The 22,039-nt window shown below is 45.5% G+C and overlaps 1 protein-coding gene across 1 annotated transcript in view; it reads left to right on the forward strand.

The window, feature by feature from the left end:
• The window catches only part of AGBL4 (AGBL carboxypeptidase 4), an 867,059-nt gene that overhangs the window by 823,222 nt on the left and 21,798 nt on the right, over nt 1–22,039 (forward strand). Inside the window, 1 exon segment of the mRNA XM_056815178.1 lies at nt 20,365–20,517. Coding sequence (XP_056671156.1) covers nt 20,365–20,517 — 153 coding nt within the window.

The following is a 22,039-nucleotide window of genomic DNA, read 5'->3' on the forward strand; positions in this document are numbered from 1 at the left end:
TTCTCTTGATGAGATTAGTTGACTCAGCTGTGTTTTCTCTCGTTCAGACTTACTGAGGAGATTGGTCGACACAGCAGCATTTTTTTCTGATTCAGACTTACTGAGGAGATTGGTTGACTTAGCAGGAATTTAGATGGGCTGTCCTTTGGAAAGCGTCTACAGTGATTGGTAGATGTAGGGACTTAGGGGAGGTGATGTGGAAGAAAAACCCCTATATAAGAAAAAGCAGAAACTCTTGAGGAGAGATTCTTTTGGAGAAATCCTTTTGGAGGATCTCTGATGAGGATCGCTTGGGAAGAATCTCTTGAGAGAGGCTTTGGAGAAGGGAAGCTCTTGGAGGACAATCTCTAAGGAGGTCTCGCTGGAGCTCCTCTAAGGGGACTCTGTCCCTCTGGAGGCTCTGGAGAGAGGCCTTTTGGAACAGTCTCTGGCTGGAAGGCTCTCTGGTGAAGTCAGCTGAGATGGAGCTGGCCTGGTGTTACTAGAATCCTTGTTTAGTCAGACCTTGTGGTGAGTGTTAAAAAACTGACTGATTTCTCTCTTGAGACTCAGGTCTAGGCCATATTGGCTTGAGGCCCTTCATACTTATTCCTTTCTTACTCTTTCTCTCTTTCTTTGATTACTCATTGTATTGTTAATTCAAATCTCTATAAAACCCAATTGACTTGGGTATTTGAATAATTGGGAATATTTCCCTGGCGACCACCTTATATTTGATTTTAAAACCAAGATACTGTTGTGAAACATATTTTCTGTGGTCAAATTTACTCACCCTCTCTTATATCTATCACAATTTATATCTTCCACTATTTTAATCACTACAGTTTAAGACCTCAATCATTTTAAATCTCACAGGTTTCAAAGAAAGTGCCCATTTAGAGGTAGCTAGGAGGTGCCCTCGAGTCAGGAGAGTAGAGTTCAAATCCAGATGCAGATGCCTATTTACTAGCTGGTGGCTCTGGGTAAATCACTTAATCTCTCTCTGCCTCCATTTTCTCAACTATAAAGTAATAATAATGAGACAACAATTATAGAGCAGTGAGCACAGGGGCTTGGCACATACCAGGAACTTAGTAGATGTTTTTTTTTTCCTGGCCCTGTTAGTGTGATATAGGAACCAAGAAAATGAATATGATCTTGGGATGTGTTTTAAAAAATATATAGATTATTTATTTCATTAAATCTTTCCAATTACACTACATTTTTTAAACATTCATTTTTTTTTATTAAAACCCTTACCTTCTGTCTTGGAATTAATACTGTGTGTTGGTTCCAAAGGCAGAAGAGGGGTAAGGGCTAGGCAATAGGGGTGAAGTGACTTGCCCAGGGTCACACAGCTAGGAAGTGTCTGAGGTCACATTTGAACCCAGGACCTCCCATTTCTAGGTCTGGCTCTTGATCCATTGAGTTACCCAGCTTCCCCCTTAGCATTCAATTTTTAAAATTTGAGTGTGAAATTCTTTTTTCCCCACCCCTTGAGAAGACAAGCAATATGATACCCATTATATATGTGAAATCATGCAAAACATTGCCTAATTAGCCACATTGCAAAACACAAAACAATAAAAATTCAGAGACAATGAGACAAATGAAATGAAAATGAGACTAATCCACCTCATTCTGCACTCAGAGTTCATCAGTTCTTTCTCTGGAAGTGGATGATATTTTTCATTATGGATCCTTTGGAATTGTCTTGGATCATTAGGGTGATCATATTAGCTAAGTCTTTTGAAATTGATCATCGATATTGCTGTTAATGTGTGCAAAGTTTTCCTGGTTCTACTCACTTCACTTTTCATCAGTTCATGTCAGTCTTCCCAGGTTTCTCTAAAATCATCCTGTTCATCATTTCTTAGAGCACAATAGTATTTCATCACAGTCATAGACCACAACTTGTTCAGCCATTCCCCAACTGATGGGCATCCCTTCTTGGGTTCCATTAAGAGAACAAACATTTACAAGTGGCTGCTCTGTGCCAAAGGTTGCTTTAAAAGCTTTACAAATACTATTTCATTTGATCTTCTCGACACCCCTGTGGAGTAGGTGCTATTATTATTCTAAGTAACTTGCCCAGGGTTGCCTTGCTATTATCTGAGGGTGGATTTGAACTCAGCTCTTCCTAATTCCAGGCCCAATGCTCTGTCCACTGTGCCACCAGCTGCTTCTAAGCAGAGTTACCTGGATAAGAAGATAATAGTTCCAGGTACAATAGAGATAAAGGAGCAAGGGGAAAAATCTGCAAGGCAATAATATAGAAAATTGTTTAGAAGAAGAAACTCAAAATAAGTGCCTCAAAGATTTAATTCCAGGAGGAATACAGAGACTAGGGAAGAAATAAGTAAGTATGAGAACCATTAATCAAAGAATAAAAGTCTAGAGTATCCTGAAAGGGAAGAAAATTACTGAAGAAAATTAGGAAAGAAATTCTTTTTAGAAAAAGGTTCAGAAATTTAAAAAAAACTAATAAGCAAAGGAAATTAAAGGGATAATTTACTTGAGTATTTAAATGAAATTTCTTTTTTAAATGGAAAGAATTAGATAACTAAATAAAAAAAAAGAATAAGTTAAGCAAAATTCTGAAACTTAAGAAAGGAAAGACAAATAGGAATTTGGGGTGGTATAAGTATGTGACCAAAAGGTAAGGCCAAGAGAACCTGCCTTAAAGCAAAAATAACTGAATAAACAAAATACTATCTTTACAGAGAAAGAGAAACAACTAGAATCCTAATTTGGGGTGGGGAGGGAGCAGGGGAGAACAGTATTAAAGACAAATGGAGGAAAACTTAACCTAAGTCTCATAACTTTAAATGTGAACGGGTTAAACAATCCAGTAAAATGAAAGAGAGTGGCATATTGGATAAGAAAATTAAAACCCACCATCTTTTGCTTAAAAGCAACTTATCTAAAAAGCAAAAACACATACAGAAAAAATTGAGGGGAGGAGGCAGTAAGTAAAATTTACTAGGCATCACATGAGTTTAAAAAGTGAGTTACAAAAATGTTGTGAGACAGCAAAAAATGAAAATTCACAACATAAAGAGATGAACAAAGAAGCTACATTATTGCAAAACTATAGAATACAAACTAATTATCAGTATGATATAAACTTTTATGCTTCAAAAGCTTTAACATCTAAATTAAGGAAGAAAAATTTAACTGAATTACAAGAAAACAGACACAAATAATAATAGCAGGAGACTTTGATGTCTCTCTCTCTAAGTTTTGGAAAATTTTAACAGGAAAATAAACAGAAAGGAAAATAGAAAATTTAACGAATTGCTGTAGAAATTAGACTAAAAGACTGATGGAATTTTTTAAATGGAACTGGTAAAGAATATATGTATTTCTCAGCACCACGTGGAACTAGAAAATAATTGGCCATATATTAGGGCACAGAGATAATGGAAACAAGTATTAAAAAAAACCAAAAATTGCAAACACATCCTTTACAGATCACAATAAAATAAAAATATTAATGAATTAATGAATTCAGGTAACACATACAAAAGACATAAACCCAAATGGATACTCAATAATAAAATCCTAAATAATGAGTTATGTCAAAGAACAAATAGAAACAATGAATAATTATGTGACATAAAATGATAATGATGAAATCATTATACCAAAATACCAAATTATAGAATTTTTTGTGATGCAACTAAAGCAGTCCTCCAGGGAAAAATTATTACCCTAAAAACATGCATTAACAAAATAAGAAAGGAAAGGATTAATGAGCTGAATATGCATTTACAAAATTAGAAAGCCATCAAATAGGCAAACCTAAAATAAACACAAAATAGATGTTAAAAATTAGAGGAGAAATAAGCATATTGGTATCCAAAGAGTATATAAAGAGTAGATGTTTTAATAAGAATAATAAAATCGATAAGTTAGCATTTATACACTGATTCAAGCTTGGAAATTGGAAATTGCTGCATATATGCCATCTCAAAAGAAATCCACAACCAACCCAAGAGATAGGTGACCAATAAATGAAGAAAATGCCTTTGACATTATCCTCATTTGTGCCAAAAGTATAGCCTTGAAGGAGGTGGCAGTCCCACTGACCGTGGCTTGCTTATGCCATATGTAGTGGAGCTCAGTTCTAGACACTCAACCTTCCTGACTCAATCTGATGCTCTCCCCTTTGAACCATCTAGTTGCCTTCTAGCTATTAGAGCTTTTGAGGCCAATTTAGGTTGGATCTAAAGAATGGAGCTCTGGTTATAATTAAGAAGCCAGTCGGGCATGATCATTATCTTCAGTAAGAGCTGTGCAAGGGAGAAGGGGCAGCCCGGAGAGGTTTTCTCTCTCGTGAATGCCCTCCAAACAGAGACACTTATTAAATGTGTTATTGAAGACCTTCCCAGTCAGGTCTGGGACTGTTGGGTGGTGCAGTGGTTAGAGCGCCAGACCCTCCCCCCTCCCCCATCTACCTCAGACACTTCCTAGCTGTATGACCCTGGGAAAGCCCCTTCCCCTGCTGGCCTCAGTTTCCTCTTCTATAAAATGAGCTGGAGAAGGAGATCTTTGCCAAGAAACCCCCCAAATAGGGTCCCAAAGCATTAGGCACAATGAGCCAGGTTCTTCGCCTTGTCCTCTTTTGGACTCTAACCCTTGATGCCTTCCTAGAAGGCCAGGCCTAGAACAGGCACCTCCGTTCTCTGGGCCTTTATCCAAGTCACCAGTACCAGTGGGGAACATTCAGAGCCAAGCACTGATCCCAGGGATGCTCCACCAGAGCCCTCCGTCCTGGTTAGCCTCAAATCCTTAACAACTGCTCTTTGAGCCAGTTCCAAATCCACCTGGTTGTATTGTTTCTACTCCATGTCTCTCCGCCTCCTCCCCAAGAAAGGTCTGAATCTTTGACCAAAGTCTTGCCAACGGGCCCAGGGACAAGGGTTCTGGGTTCAGATCTGACCTCAAACACCTTGTAGTGGTATGAGCCTGGGCGAGTCACTTCATCCCCATGGCCTAGCCCTCAGCGCTCTTCTACCTCGAAGCCAATACACAGCCTTGATTTTAAGATGGAAGGCAAAGGGTTTTTTTTTAAAAGCACCTTGCCAAAATCTAGGTAAGCCCCGTCCATCGAATTCCCCTCATCCATCCATTTAATAATCTTGTCAAAAAGGGAAATGAGGAGAGTCTGGCAGGAGCCTGTGTGGATGGAGCCAGCCTTGGCGCTCTGCAGTCGCTGCTTCCTTTTGGAGATATTTGCCAGCCATCTCCTGAATGATCCTTTCTGGAATTTTCCCAGAATCGGCATCAAACTCATTGGCCCAGAGCTGGCAGATTTTTGCTTTCCTTTTCTGAAAACTGGGATGGCGTTTGCCCTTCTCTCCTTCTGTGCTCCCACTGCCATTTTCCATGCTCTTTTCTTTTGTCTTTCTACCCTCCCCGCCCGGAAATCTTAGAGTCACTATTGTGTGTTGCTTCCAAGGCAAAAGAGAGTAAAGGCTAGGCCATGGGGGTCAAGTGACTTGCCCAGGGTCACCCAGCTGGGACATGTCTGAGGTCAGATTGGAACCCAGGACCTCCCCTCTCTAGGCCTGGCTCTCCATTCACTGAGCCACCGAGCTGCCCTCTTTCCATGCTCTTTCCAACCTCCATGGCAGTCACTCTGCAGGGCTGTATTCTTTCAGGAGCTCAGGAGGTCATTCTTGGAAAAATCATCAAATTTGCTAGGGCCCTCCTATAAGTGCTATAAGCGCAGGCATTCTGGCCACAGCAACCCCAGGCCCACATCTGCTAGGTCCCACCTGGGCAAGCCCAGCCCTTCCAGCCCTTCTTTCTTCCCTCCCTCCCTTTCTCTCTCCCTCCCTTTCTCCTTCCTTCTTCCTTCCTTCCTTCCTTCCTTCCTTCCTTCCTTCCTTCCTTCCTTCCTTCCTTCCTTCCTTCCTTCCTTCCTTCCTTCCTTCCTTCCTTCCTTCCTTCCTTCCTTCCTTCCTTCCTTCCTTCCTTCCTTCCTTCCTTCCTTCCTTCCCTCCTTCCCTCCTTACTTTCCTCCCTTCCTTCCTCCCTTCCTCCCTCCCTCCTCCCTCCCTCCTCCCTCCCTCCCTCCCTCCCTTCCTTCCTTCCTCCCTCCCTTCCTTCCTTCCCTCCCTCCCTTCCTTCCTTCCTCCCTCCCTTCCTTCCTTCCTTCCTTCCTTCCTTCCTTCCTTCCTTCCTTCCTTCCTTCCTTCCTTCCTTCCTCCCTCCCTTCCTTCCTTCCTTCCTCCCTCCCTTCCTTCCTTCCTTCCTTCCTTCCTCCCTCCCTCCCTCCCTCCCTCCCTCCCTCCCTCCCTCCCTCCCTCCCTCCCTCCTTCCCTCCCTCCCTCCCTCCCTAAGAAGCTAACAGGGCCTGCCAGCAGCCGGGCACACTGTCTATTTTTCACACACAAACCTCAGGCTGACAGCAGGTGGCCGGCTGGGAAGGGACTTGGGCCGTGAGTAGAATCTCAACAAGGTTCCGGCCTGCCTCTGCGTCCTGCTGTCTCTGGCTGCTGGGATTCTGGATGGGGCCGGCCTGTGCCTGCGCTCAGCCCCGGCATCTTCGGGCCTCCACCGTCTGCTGCAGCTATTCAGTAGGGACAGGCCGAGCTCCCTGGGGGAGGAGACAGAGGAGGGCAGAGGAGGAGAGGACTGAGGAATTCCTACTGGCATTATTAGAGCCAGGAAGCCCGGGTCACCCTCCAGGATAAACCTTTCACCCCGAACCAGCCGAGGCTCAGATAAAGGAGGGTCACCGTTAGTTAGCAGAAAACCAAGATTCGAACCCAGTTCCCAAGAATCCCAGCATGGAGCCGCTGCATGAGAGCTTCTGGGCCGATGTTCCTGGCACTGAAGGGCCTTTCAGGGTCTTCGAGTCTAACTGTCCCCTCAGACAGAAATCCCCGGGAGGCGACGCTGGCTTGCAGGGACTCGCTCCACCTCGCACCCAGCCCAGCCCATGAAATGGAGGCCTTTTAGGAACAGCTTCCCTCAGAACCCAGTCAGCCTCCCAGCCTCTGCCCATCGCTGCTGGGCCCTGCCGTCGGGGGCCCCCAGAACAAGAGTCCCCTCTTTGGTACGGCAGCCCTTCCGGGGTGGAGCAGCAGCCGTGCGGAGCCTCTCTGAACCTGGAAACAGGAGAAATCCGCAGGGAGGGGGCAGGCTTGAACCGAGAAAGCAGAGACGCTGACAGGAGCCCGGCCTACAGTCGGTGCTGGAGCAGGCCAGGCCCAGGCAGAAGCTCTGGACCCCATAAGGACTCGCTCGTCTAGAGCACCCGAATCGGCCTCTCCTCGCAGCAAGGCTGCTCCGTCTGCCCTCTGGGATCGCGGGAGTCCATGGAGAACACGGGAACATGCTCCTGTGCGTCACCGTCCTCCTGCTCCTCAGTCACCTGGGTTCAGACCCTCCCAGCAGCCCCTCCTTGGTCTCCCCATTTCAAACCTCTTCCTCCTCCAACCTGCCCTCTACACTCACACACTCACACTCTCATTCACACGCTCATTCATACTCATACACTCACTCTCACTCACACTCTTTCACACTCATACACACTCACACTCTCACTTATACACACACTCACACACACACACACACACACACACACACACACACACCTGTCAAAGTGATTTTCCAAAGGCCTCTCCCCATGTTGCTCCCCTACACAATCCATTCCAGACTCCTCATTGCCTCGAGAAACACTTACAGGCGTACCTCAGAGACATCGAGGCCTCGGTTCTGTGTTCAGTCCAGATCCCTCTCCCAACGTTTTTGGCTTCCCAGGGCTTATACAAACACTGCATTGTAGTCTAGTAAGCATTTTGCCAAAAACAAATCCAAATAAATGCCCTTCTTAAAAACACTTAAATGCTAAAAAAGAATGTTTGCTGCCCCTGAGACGTCGGTGAATTGGAATCTCTTTGCTGTCTTGCCTTGATGCGGATGGTTGTCGACTGTCCCGGTGGTGGGGGCTCAAAGTTAGGGGGATGGTGGCAATTTAAAACACACAGCAGCAAAGTTGGCTTCATTGATTGACTCTTCGCTTGAATGCAGAGACCATAAGAGGGTATTAATCGGCCTAATTTCAGTATTCACTACTGAATTCAATATTATTCAACATTCAACAAATTCACCATTCAATATTCAACAGAATTATTGTGTTTCAGGAACTAGGGAAGCTCGAGGAGAGAGGGAGAACAGCCTGTCAGGGAAGTACAGCGTTTATTGATGGATTAGGTTTGCTAGATGGATGCGGTTCATGCAATTATAATAGTATCATCAAAGATCTCTGATCACAGATCAATATGACAGATCTAATAATAATGGGAAACGTCTGAAATATGGTGAGAATTACCAAAATGTGACACAGATGCATGATGGGAGCACATGCTATTAGAAAAATAGTACCAACAGACTTACTCGAGGCAGGATTGCCACATTCCTTTAATTTGTAAAAATATTATATCAGGGTGGCTGGGTGGCTCAGCAGATTGAAAGCCAGGCCTAGAGAAGGGAGGTCCTGAGTTCAAATGTGACCTCAGACACTTCCTCGCTGTGTGACCCTGGACAAGTCACTTAATCCCTATTGCCTAACCTTAACTTCTCTTCTGCCTTAGAACCAATACACAAAATTGATTGTGAGATGGAAGGTGAGGGTTTAAAAAATATACAGTATCTTTAAAGTGTAATAAAACAAAGTAAGCCAGTCAAAGCTCCCCTGTTTACCTTTTAAAGCCCTTTACAACCTGGCCCTAACCTACCTTTACCTTTTATTTGTTATCCATCACTGTCCATTTTATTATCCATAACTCCCTAGATTGTCTCTAAGGGGATTAGCCATCTGGTGGCCACACTGGCTTTCTTTTTGTTCTTCATCCAGGCCTCTCCTCCTTTGCCCTGACTGTCCCCACTGCCATGAAATGCCATCCTCCCTCCCCTTTCCCTCTTAGTTTCCTTGTTTCCTACCCTGGGCATCCACACCCCTCTTTTTTAAACAACTCCTGTTTGTTTTTTCCTTCTTCATCACTGGATTATTTCTCTTTGTACTTCAGACAATCATTCTCAAGAGCTTCCCATCTTCCCCAGGTTGACTTTTCCCGAAGAACTCGAGGCCATGGAATCCAGAATATCCTTTCCCTCAGGAAGTGTGCAACAAGCTATGCCTAGTTTGCCTCTTTTCTGAGGGAACTCTAAGGTAGATGGATCACTTTCTCCCCAAGTCAATGCCACTTTAACCCCCAACATTCATTTCTTCCCAATTTGGTCAGAATCCTTTCCCACATTATATCTTCCATCTTCTTCCATCTCCTGAAGAATGCAATTATCTTGAATGCATATCAAACACTTGTGAACATGCATATCAAACACTTAGAGGAAGGAAGGAAGGAAGGAAGGAAGGAAGGAAGGAAGGAAGGAAGGAAGGAAGGAAGGAAGGAAGGAAGGAAGGAAGGAAGGAAGGAAGGAAGGAAGGAAGGAAGGAAGGAAGGAAGGAAGGAAGGAAGGAAAGAAGGAAGGAAGGAAGGAAAAAAGGAAGGAAGGAAGGAAGGAAGGAAGGAAGGAAGGAAGGAAGGAAGGAAGGAAGGAAAAAAGGAAGGAAGGAAGGAAGGAAGGAAGGAAAAAAGGAAGGAAGGAAGGAAAGAAGGAAGGAAGGAAGGAAAGATGGACGGGAAGAGAAGGGAAAAGTGAGAAAACATGAGAGAAAGAAGAGAGACAGAGAAAAAATAAGAGAGAGGAGATAGAAAGAGAGAGGGAAGGAGGGAGGGAGGGAAAGACAGAGAAGAAGAGAGGGAGAAGGATGGAGGGAAAGACAAAGGAAGAGAGGGAGAGGGAGGGGAGGGAGGGAAAGAGAGAGAGAGGAAAGAGAAAGAGAGAGGAGGGAGAGAGTGACAGAGAGACAAAGCACTGCAGCAGATGGCTAGTCAAAACTCACTACATCAGACTTCCATGATAGGTTTTATCATCTCTTTCCTCCTCCTTTCTAGGCCAATGGTCTGTGACCTGCCTGAAGGCAGAAGGCAGAGAGAGTGTTTTTGCCTTTCTTTCTTTCTCTCTCTCTTTTTTTTTACTGTAAATGCTAAATAAATACTCATTGTCTTTATTATTAGTTTAGAAAACTCCCCAGATAAGATCATTCCTATTTCTCCTTCCATTGATCCTCATTCCCATCCTTTCCATCACAATTCTCCTTTCTTGTTGTTGGATTTCTTCACCTGACTGCCTATAGTAGAGTGTTATTGCTACTGTTCTGTTCTGTTTTTCTTTCTATCCTTTTCATTTTTAAAATTCCTTCCAAAGCTATAGTCTAGCCCTGAGCCCTGTGCCCACCCAGCCTCTTCAGTTATCATCTTGTCTTAAGGCATCTGGTTAATATTGTTATTGCCCCAGACTTGGGCCATTTGCACACTAGCACCTGAGACTGGAGGTGATTCCTTGTTTTCTTTTTGGATATTGTCTTTTGTGAATTACTGGCCCTCCCTATTGATCCTTTTCCTATGATGTACAGGCTCCTCTCTGTGATCACTGCCTTAGCATATTAGTCATTCTCTTTCTCTTTCTGTCTGTCTCGGTCTCTCCCTCTCTCTCCCTCCTTCCCTCTCTCTCTCCCTCTCTGTCTCTGTCTCTCCCTTTCTCTCCCTCCTTCCCTCTCTCTCTCTCTCCCTCTCCCCCCCTCTCTTCCTCTCTCTATCTCCCTCTCTGTCTCTGTCTCTCCCTTTCTCTCCCTCCTTCCCTCTCTCTCTCTCTCCCTCTCCCCCTCTCTCTTCCTCTCTCTATCTCTCCCTCTCTGTCTCTGTCTCCCTTTCTCTCCCCCCTTTCCTCTCTCTCTCTCCCTCTCCCCCCTCTCTCTTCCTCTCTCTCTCTCCCCCTCTCTGTCTCTGTCTCCCTTTCTCTCCCTCCTTTCCTCTCTCTCTCCCTCTCTGTCTCTGTCTCCCCCTCTCTCTCTCTCCCCTTCCCTCTCTCTCTCCCTCTCTCCCTCTCTGTTTCTCTCTCCCTCTCTCCCTCTCTGTCTCTGTCTCTCTGACTCTGTTTCTCTGTCTCTGTCTGTCTGTCTGTCTGTCTGTCTCTGTCTCTGTCTCTCTCTCCCTCTCTGTCTCTGTTTCTCCCTCTCCCTCTCTGTCTCTGTCTCTCTGTCTCTGTTTCTCTCTCTCCCTCTCTGTCTCTCTGTCTCTGTCCCCCCCCCCCCAGCTTAAAATTCCTTCCATCCAATTGCTGACTCCAGATAAATACACATTTCCCAGCCCTCATTAGATCTACTCCATCCTGGCCAAGAGGTTGTGCATCTCTTTTAAGCCTTGAGGCAGAAATCCAAGCTTCCTTCTCAGCTACCATTTTCTTAACTAACTGTTCACTTCCTGGAACTTCCTTTCTCTTCTTATATCCCTGCATTGGGCCCAGAATAGTGAGGAAAACACCATCTGGGCCTTGTGTAAATTCTTCAGCTCCTGCCCAGAGCTTTACCAAGGCTTTCTGGCTTCCTACTACAGGAACCACGTGCTCTCCTGGGAATCCCCCAAGAATCCGAAACGGTCATCGTCTCTGGCAGAGCTCAGGCAGCCCTCCATCCCATCGCAGACACGTCCACCAGAAGGCTCAGGTGCTTCTATCCGACCCACGAAAAGCTCCTATTTCCGTATCCCCTAGAAGGGAGGCACCAGCTCCCACCACCTGTAGCTCTTCTTCCTCTGACATCATTCTAGGGTGTCTCCCCAGATACCACCTCAATCAATCATTCAGCCGATGCTGATTGAGCATCTTCAATGGGCCAAGAGCTGTTCTAAAGATTATAGATACAAAGAAAAAGCAAAAACCACCCCCGTCCTCAGAGCTTACATTCGGATGGAAAAGACGATCTGTGTGTGAGCGTGACATGATGCATCCACAGTCCCCATCATTCCTTGGGACACAGGAAGCACCCGAGGACCCGGCTTTACCATCCATAGGAAAAGCACCCGCCCTGTTCCTTACTACCAGATGTTCATCAGCCCTTCTGGTCCCTTTTTCTCTCTCTGCCTTGTTCTTCCAAACTCTGACCGCCTGCCCATTTGCTTCCAAACTCTGACCGCCTGCCCACCTGCCCACCCAACTCTCTATCTGTTCGCTGTGTAAAGCTTCCCTCTTTTCTACCTTCAACCAGGGGAAACAGTGCCTGTCCCATCATCAGTTTCTCACCCAGAACTTTTGTATCCATCCTCAAGGTTTTTATGTTCAAATAGCCTGAATTTAAGAAATTCAAGGCAAACACATGAACCTTCTCCCTTGATCCCCGAGACCACAGACTGACAGATTTTAAGAGTTTGGAGGGATCTCAGCGGCCGTCCAATCCAACCCAGAGACCAAAGGAATTCTCCATCTAACAAATGGGCATCCAGCCTCCTGGGGCGGAGAATGCAGCTGGCCCTGGACAACTGAATCTGTCCTTGTTATAGGCAGGAAACAGGTAAAGGAGTCAAGAAGGAAAGCCTAATATTTTGAATGGAAAGCCAATTGGGCTTTTAGAATTTTTATTCAGAGAGGAGAACTGCAGTCTTCAAATCATCAAATATTATTATCTTGTATAATAAGGGGACCTTTAAGGGCATTTAATCCAGCCTCCATGCTGTGCACACCCATGTACACCCACACACAAACACCCACATACACTTTATGTTCCCCTTTCTAGCCTGTCCATCATTAGAATCAATACTAAGTTTTGGTTCCAAAATAGAAGATCTGTAAGGTTTAGGCAATTGGGGTTAAATGACTTGCCCAAGGTCACACAGGTAGCATGTTCCTGAGGCCACATTTGAACCCCAGACCTTCCATATGCACCGAGCCACCTAACTGCCCTGCCCATTTAGCACTATTACAGCTCTTTGTGCAAACTCTTTGATACTAGTCTTCAGCTCTGTGAAGTGCTTCTGTCTTCCTTTGTTGTTCAATCATTTTTCAGTCATGACCAACTCTGTTTGAGGTTTTCTTGGCAAAAATACTGGAGAGGTTTATAATTTTCTTCTGCAGCTCATTTTATAAATGAGGAAATAGACCAACAAGGTGAAGTGACTTGCTCAGGGTCACACAGCTATTAAGAGTCTGAGGCCAAATTTGAACTCCAGTCTATTTTTTTTAGAAAATTTTATTTAGTCAATTTAGAACTTGGTTCTAAATTCCTTGGTTACAAGAATCATATTCTTTCCCTCCCTACCCCACCCCCACCCTTCCTATAGTTGACACGCAATTCCACTGGTTATTACATGTGTCCTTGATCAAAACCTATTTCCATGTTGTGATCATGTGATCCCCCAGGTGATCAAGCAGTTGTTTTTCTTCTGTGTTTCCGCTCCCACAGTTCTTTCTCTGGATGTGGATAGTGTTCTTTCTCATAAATCCCTCTGGATTGTCCTGGATCATTGCATTGCTGCTAGTAGAGAAGTCCATTATGTTCGATTGTGCCACAGTGTATCCGTCTCTGGGTATAATGTTCTCCTGGTTCTGCTCCTTTCACTCTGCATCAATTCCTGGAGGTCATTCCAAGAACTCCAGTCTTCTTAACTCCAGGCCTGGAACTCTAAATCCTAATCCTAAACACTGAACAGTGTCAGGGCCAATATTTTAATAGGATTCAGAAGTCAAGCAAGCTTTAAAGGAACACAAACACCTTGGTCCAACGGGACACCTTTCCTACTCTTAGAAAGGACCTTGTCACTGTGACAGCTAGCAGCCTAATTGAATCCTCCCAGAACCCACTGGATCTGTAACCAAAATTCTGTATCAAAGTACTCTGTCTATCTGTTTGTCTGTCTCTGTTTCTGCCTGTCTCCCTTCCCTTCCCTTCCCTTCCCTTCCCTTCCCTTCCCTTCCCTTCCCTTCCCTTCCCTTCCCTTCCCTTCCCTTCCCTTCCCTTCCCTTCCCTTCCCTTCCCTTCCCTTCCCTTCCCTTCCCTCTCTCTTCCTTTTCATTCTCTCCTCAGCAGTAGGAGCCTCAGTCAAAAGGCTCATCTCCACTCAACTTCATCTTCATCTTTAGGTCTTTGAAGCTTTGTGGATCATAACATTTAGAGACTGAAAGGACATTGGAACCATCTAGTCTAACCCTCTCCTTATTTTAGAGGAAGTTAAGTGACTTATCCAAGGCCACCCAAGAAGTAGCACAGTCAGGATTTGGTTCCAAGTTCTCTCATTCCCAATCCTATTCCATTTTCTTGAAATGATACTGTCATCAATAAACTGGGGGGGGGGCATTTTCATGTAATATAGTGAATTTACACACACACACACATATGTTTGAATATCATCCCCCAACTTATCTGTAATTTCCATGGGGGCAATGTCTACATATATATATATATATATATATATATATATATATATATATATATATATATATATATATAGAGAGAGAGAGAGAGAGAGAGAGAGAGAGAGAGAGACTACTACTATATACACATATGTATGTATGTATGTATGTATCTATCTATCTATCTATCTATCTATTTATCTATCTATCTATCTATCTCCCCCAGAACCTGACACGGTGCTTAGCATACTGGAGACAATTAAGAAATCCCTTTACAGGGCAGCTGGATGGTTCAGTGAATTGAGAGCCAGGCCCAGAGATGGGAGGTCTTCTGGCCTCAGACACTTCCTAGCTGTGTGACCCTGGACAAGTCACTTCACCCCATTGCCTAGCCCTTACCACTCTTCTGCCTTGGAATCAATACTAAGGTGGAAGGTGAGGGTTTAAAAAAAAAAGAAAAGGAAAAGAAAATCGCTCTAGTCCAGGGAGCCTTATATCCTCCATGTTGTCACACAAAGGCCAGAGACTCCTTTCAGCCATGGCTGGGGACATGCTCCAGTCCCCACTATGAGCAGGTCTTCTGGGAAAAGCAATGATAGCTCAGATGTAAGCAGGGGCCTGTGGCATGGAAATGGCTTTCCATCCTTTAGCTCATTGGAGTCCTACACCAGGCCTGTGAGGGAGGCAGGGAAAGGATTCTTGTTCCCAGTTCCCAGAAGGAAGTGTGCTCTGCAAGAGGAAGGGACCTGCTCCGGCCTGTGCCCTCACACTGACTTCCTTCGGCGGAGAAGACGGCCAGGAGAACTGTCTCTGCTTCTCTTTGTCTACTTCCAACACCCAAGTTGGTAGCAGAGTCTGGCCCCAAGAATGGGCGGCTCGAACTCCACTCAGTCCAGAAGCAAGAAAAGAATCTTATTTGAAGACGTTTAAGGTGGCATCACAGTCGAAGAGCTGGTGGCTAATGGGGTCTCCTGGGGGCTGATGGGCAAGCCACGGGCGAGGAGAGGAGCCTCTGTGGAGCCGACGGAATAGCAGCCCTCCAGGTGTGGAGTGGCAGCTTCCCCGCTCTGTGGATCCGGGTTGGCATATTCACTGGGGTCTGGTAGCTTCGCATGTCCCTTTCCCTACTCAGGTGGAGCCATGTTTTAGGGTTTGTTGCCCTGTGGAGTGCCGGAGCCCCAGGGCGCACAGCCCTTGTCATCGTTGGTCCGTGCCTTCTGGAATGAGAACATGTCGGGGGGGATGCGGTTCACTGGGGACCACTCGAGGTCATTAATTATTCCTAAGGACAACAGAAGTAATTAATAAAGCAGAGAAGGCACAAAGCGGATGCCCAGCATAGAATGTTCCAGATCCAGCACACAGAGTGGGTAACTGAACAATCTGCAACTCATGCTTGACTAATGTGGAAACAACAGGTTTTGCAGTTGATGTTTAACCAGGGCTAACTAGTGAGGAATGCAAGCTTTCCGCGCCTGAGGGTCCCGTTCCTCTTCAGCTCCTTGCTGCCCACGGTCAGCCCCCATCACCTTTTTCACTTTCCCCCTCTCATCCTTCTTGTCAGCCCAGCTCTGCCTGCCTCCTCTACATCTGTGTGGGCACCTGCTTTCTCTCGTTATCCCTTTTCTTTGACCTTCTTCTCCACTCCTTCCTTCTGTCTCCCCATCTCTATTTTTCTGACTCGGCATCTTTTCCAATCTCACTATCTCTGGCAGTTTCTTTCCTTCTTTCTATTTCTTCTGTTTCCTTCTCCCTCACTCTGTATCTCTCTGCCCCCCTTCCCCAAAGGCTATATTTCTGTCTGATTGCCCCTCCGGGTGCATCTGCCCCCTTTCACCCTATTGGGAGCAGAGGAACCCAGGCCAGTGCTCGTCGCCAATCTCTGCTTCCCATTAAGTGCCGCCATGTTGATCCCTTAAGAGACTAAGGAAGAAGGGGCTGGGGAGTGGGATCAGGTAATATCCTACATTGCAGGCTGGGCTGTCCAGGTCAGAAGCTCAGGAAATCAGGTTGTAAATGGGAGGATTCTGTCCAATTCAGTAAGCATATGCAATTCATGGCAGGGGTACAAGGGTGGGCACCATGGATGCCATCACAAAGAACTTCCATTTGGAGGAGATCACTGGTTCTTCTTCAAGGGTTTTGGCCAGGGCGATCTAAGAAGCTTGAGAGGAGAAGAAAAGGTTTGGAGCAGCCAGTAAGAAGAATTGAATAGAAAGGGGGAGGGGGAAGCTGGGTAGCTCAGTGGATTGAGAGCCAGGCCAAAGACAGGAGGTCCTGGGTTCAAATCTGACCTCAGACACTTCCTAGCTATGTGATCCTGGGCAAGTCACTTAACCCCCATTGCCTAGCCCTTACCACTCTTTTGCCTTGGAAACAACAAAGTATTGATTCCAAGATGGAAGGTCAGGGTTTAAAATAAATAAATAAGAAAGTCAACCAGGAAACAGACTGGTATGTGAGGGCCAGTTGAGAGGAGCCATTTGTAGTGGATGCCAAGCCATAGTTATGTGGCTCCTTCTTGCAATGACCGACTGCTAGAAAGTAGAAACAGAGGAGAAGATCGTGGATGGCCTCGAGTTCAAGATGGAAAGGGTATAATCAGTCGTATCACAAGGGAGCAAGAAAAGATTAACGACGTAAGACCACTGGCGAGCTCGGCACCAGAGGGCTAGAGTTCAAACTTTCCTTCTTAAAACCTTGGCTCTAGATGCATGTTTGCAGCCTGGGTTCAAGCTTTTTCTCAGATTCTCTGGATTTTTCTATTTCTACAGATGCCCAGGGAGAACCACTTAAAATTTAGGTTTGCTTCATGCCTACTGTCTTCCCCCCAAAGAGGAGTAGAAAGGCACTGAGTGTACAGTGCAGATCAGGTATGGGACAGCTATTTATTCCCCACCCCCCAAAGGGAGTGCTTGAAACATGAACCGCTCACCAACGCAGGTCGACAAAGATTAAAGCAGTGACTATAACTACTGCTTTGCTGCTGAATGAACACTTGTCAATGGATGGATCACTATGCGCTAGACGCTGGGCATTCAAAGACAAAATGAAGCAATCTCTGCTCTTGAGAAGCTTCCATTCTGGCTGAAATGCTGCCTCTGCCACCCCTGGCTGCCTCTCAGAGAGAGGAAAACACCAATAACCATCCCAGCCCTGACCTCCGTCACATAGAGAAGCAGCGAGTGGCAGCCCCGAGACCTGGACTCTCAGCTTGGACTTCAGGGCTCTGTTAAACAATACAGTAGGATGGAAGCGTCTCAAGAGATGAATGGAAAACCCATTTCCTCCCTGGGCTCGGGGTGGGGGGAAGGGGTGGAAAAAAACTGACTCCACAGTTCAATTATATTGAAAATATGCCCCCAGGTGGTTTTAATTTTATTGGCACTGATTTTAATCTCCTCTCGAGTCCCTGATTACAGGATGAGCTGTGGGCCTGGTGAGGCAATGGCCCTAACTTTGTTTCTGGGCTTTAATTAAAATTGTCAGGCTGCTGTAGGGAGGAAGCAAAGGGGATATGTTTTATACCTTTTGTTCATGCTCTTGTTCACAAGTCATAAGCAAAGCTTGGCCCAGTATTCTCTAGAGAATGAGGCTAGCTGCGCTCTAATCCGGTTAGAGGAAGCCATTGAATGTTTGAGATGGGAGGACCCTTAGAATCCGGGATGGCGGAGCTGGAAGGGACCTTAAAGCGTAGGATGTCAGAGGTGGGAAGGATCTTAGAACAGACAATGTCAGACCTGGGAGAGGCTTTGTGGCTCAGTCAATACAGAGCCAGGCCCAGAAATGGAGGATCCTGGGTCAAATCTGGCCACAGATTAAGAACTAGTTGTGTGATTCGAGGCCAGTCACTTCACCCTTCAGTTTCCTCATCTGTAAAATGAACTGGAGAAGAAAATGGCCAACCGTTCTAGCATCCTTGCCAAGACAGCTCCAAATGGGGTCACCAACAGTTGAACGTGACCAAAAAACAGCCACCACCACAACAAATGGCACAGTGGAGACAGCCCTCGTTGGCCCTATCAGACTGGGGAAGGGGAACATTGGCCTTAGAATAGAGAACGTCAGAACCGAGTGGGAACTTAGAAACGAGGATGCTGGACGTCAGAGCTTGGAGGTCTTTAGAGAATACCTAGAACACAGGCCACAGAATAATAGTTAGAGTCAGACGGGAACTCAACATTATCTACTCAAATTTCCCCACTTAATATTGATGGGAAGCCAAAGCAGAAGAGGGAACCGCACGGAAGATCACACTGAAAATAGATTAAGCAGTCAGAAGTTTCCTACTTCCAAATCTAGTTCTGGACCTTCTTTTATCCATCTTTAAGCCAACCGTGGTGATCCCGATGATGTGGACCACCTCCAAGCTCTCTTCAGTCTATGATCCTAATTTCAGTTTGGCCACAAGCATCTCTCACCGGATCCTTTCTGTCCCTTTTCCTTTTTTTTCCCCGCTATCAAAAGCTCAGAGCAAAGACAGGCAACTGAGAGAAGTGAAAAAAGCAAGGGCGGCTTTTATGGGGCTCCTGGTAAATCAGGCTGCCTTTCACCTCTCAGGCTCAAAATGATGGCTTTCATTTCCCTCATAGTGTGGGTGGCATCCTGTAAGTCTCTTCACAGCCAGCGCCACTGAGAAATGGCCAGCTGGACCTTCATTACTGGCCACCTAACAATGGTCTGGGGGGATGAATTGACAGCCACCAGGCCTTCCTTCCGTGGCCGTGTGTCATTCTCAGGGGGGTTGGATTTTAGTTCAAACTGATCAAACTCCTCAGATGGTCACATCAAGCTTTGGACAGAAGATGTCAGGTATGGGAGGAGGCCTTAGAATGAAGAATGCCAGAGCTGGGGGGGCCCTAGAACATAGAACATGAAATGTCAGGGCTGAGAAGGATTTGAGAGCATAGAATCTGGGCTTAAAGAAAGGGTCTTAGAACAGAGAATGTCAGCACGTGAAGGAACCCTAGAACAGAAGAAAGGGAATGTCAGGGCTGGGAGGGAAGAGGACCTCATTTGAGAGCTGAAGGAACAGTGGCATTGAAGGCCAGGGTAGAGTGTGGAGGAGGCTAAGAGCAGAGGACAGCCATCCAGACAGGTTGGAGTGGACACTTGAACCAGCAACTGATGCCTCTCCTAACCGACTCTCTGTTCTTCTCTGCCTTCATCAATATAAAACCCCATTCTTTACATTATATGCTGTGTGACTATTAATACTTTCTAGTAACCAGTGTCTCAACCCAGCAAAATTACATATGTCTTCCTAAGAAGGTGCTCTAATGAGGACAGCCTCCATGCATGAGATAGAGGAGTACAGCACTCTCCACCCCTCTTGTTTTCTAGACTCCTGGCTCTTCACAGCCCATAGTTCTCCTCCAGGTCTCTAACATTTTCTCTCTCTGTCTCTCTCTGACTGTCTGTCCATCCCTGTTTCCCTCCCTCCCTCTCCCTCCCTCTCTCTCTCTTTCTCTCTCTCTCTCCCTCTCTCTCTCTCTATCTCTCTTTGTGTCTCTCTCTCTCCCTCTCTCTCTCTGTCTCTGTCTCTCTCTCTGTCTCTCTCCCTCCCTCTCTCTCTGTCTCTCTCTCTCTCTTTGTGTCTCTGTCTGTCTGTCTGTCTCTCTCTTTCTCTCCTTCCCTCCCTCTCCCTCCCTCTTCCTCTCTCTCTCTCTCTCTCTCTCTCTCTCTCTCTCTCTCTCTCTCTCTCTCTCTCTCCCTCCCTCCCTCCCTCTGCCTCCCTCTCTCTCTCTCTTTCTCTCTCTCCCTCTCTCTCTCTCTCTCTCCCCCTCTCTCTCTCTTTCTATCTCTCTTTGTGTCTCTGTCTCTGTCTCTCTGTCTCTCTCTGTCTCTCTCTCCTTCCCTCCCTCTCCCTCCCTCCCTCTCTCTCTCTCTTTCTCTCTCTCCCTCCTCTCTTTCTCTCATTCTCTGTCTCTCTCTCTCACCTCTCTTTCTCTCTCTTTCTCTTTGTCTCTCTGACTGTCTTTCCATCCTTGTTTCCCTCCCCCCTTCTCTCTTTCTCTTTGTCTCTATCTCTGTCTCTCTCTGTCTCTCTGACTATCTGTCTGCTCCTGTTTCCCTCCCCCCCCCCATCTGTCTGTCTGTCCGTCTGTCTGTCTCTCTCTCCAGAAAACCAGCCTGGAGTTCTACATTGATATCCATGCACACTCCACCATGATGAATGGCTTCATGTATGGCAACATCTTTGAAGATGAGGAGAGGTTCCAGAGACAAGCCATCTTCCCCAAGCTCCTGTGCCAGAATGCTGAAGACTTCTCCTTTGTAAGTTATGCTCTCCTCCCCTGCCTTGCCCTACCCCAAGGTCCCTACTGATAAGCTCATTTACTCCCTTCCTTTTTCTCTTCTTCAGTTCAGTTCACATTCATACAAGTATTAAAGCCCACCTTGTTGCCTTCAAAAATGGGTTCTGGCAAGTGATGGAGGAAATATTGTTGAAGAGGATGAGTCGGGGGGGGGGGGGTGGAGGAGGGAGAGCCCTGGTACTCCTGAACAGCCATTGCAATTTCATCTTCCTTCAAAGTCCAGCCCAGAAGGAGAAACAGGTTTTGTAAGAAAAAAGATGAAAATTGTTTTTGGCTTCTGAGAAAGCTAAGAGGCACGGGAGGAGATATTCTGGAGCCAGCTGGAGATGCGGAGCTGGAGCTTGGAAGAGAAGTTAAGAGATCTAAACCTAGGAGGGCATCTGCATGGAGGTGGTCATTAAATCCAGGGGAACAGGAGAGAATCCTATAAAAGGGAATCTACTGTGGGAGAAGAGAATAAGCTAAGGAGAAAAGGCCATTGAAAAAGCAAGACACAGGCACAAGGAGAAGGTAGAAGAGGAGGAAGAGGAAGAGCACAAACTTCATGTGCTCTCTATGATAATTGAGAGATAATGCCTTTAAAGCTTTTTGCAAACTGAAAAGCACTATATAGAATATTATTTTTATGACTATTATTCTCTCTGGACCTCAGTTTCCTCATATGTACAATGAAGAGGACATTAGGTGGATATTAAAGGCTTTTCTCACTCTAAATCGAGGTACATAATAAAGAGTTCAGCTGTTAAATTCACGTTTTTAGACACTGGTTTGGAAATAAAGTCATTTGTAATATCTTTTAAAAGCTGATAGAAAATTTTTCACAGTGTCACCTCATAAAATGGAAAGAACAAAAAAGTCATTTTAAAAAAAAAGCTTGCTGAGAGGCCTAAGGAAAGTCACCACAGGACATTTAAGGATGAAACGGAAAGCTGCCCAAACAAACAAAAGATGGAAAAAATCTGCAAACATATTTATAAGAAATTCTTTTCACCATCAAGGACAGCGGAGTCAACAAACTTGAACTCCAGCACCACAGCCCTGAATGACGTGCATCTTGAGATAGAAATGGCAATGAAAAAAACAAGGAGAAGGAAAATAGCTCAATTAGAAGACATAAACACCGAAGAGGATACAATTGTTAGAACGCTGAGGGATTGATCTTCAAGGTGTCTGAAGACTGGAAGAATACCAAAGGTGTAGAAAAAAAATCTCCGATCTTTTTAGTAACAAAAAACAAAACTAAGAGAAAGAACTTCAGTAATGATGAACCCATATGCCTGCTTTCTTACTTGTACATTTTTCATGTCAATAATTTGTGTATGCATCAAACACATTCTTAGTAAAGGTATTAGAAAGGAACCGGCAAGTTTTCTCTTGAGATACTCCACAGAATCACAGATTTCAAGAGTTGGAAGGGATGTCAGCATCCATCGAGTCCAAAGTGTACACAGATGAGTTCACAGTATGAGATACCCATCAAA

This window comes from Monodelphis domestica, chromosome 2 (genome assembly GCF_027887165.1).
Source record: "Monodelphis domestica isolate mMonDom1 chromosome 2, mMonDom1.pri, whole genome shotgun sequence".
NCBI lineage: Eukaryota > Metazoa > Chordata > Mammalia > Didelphimorphia > Didelphidae > Monodelphis > Monodelphis domestica.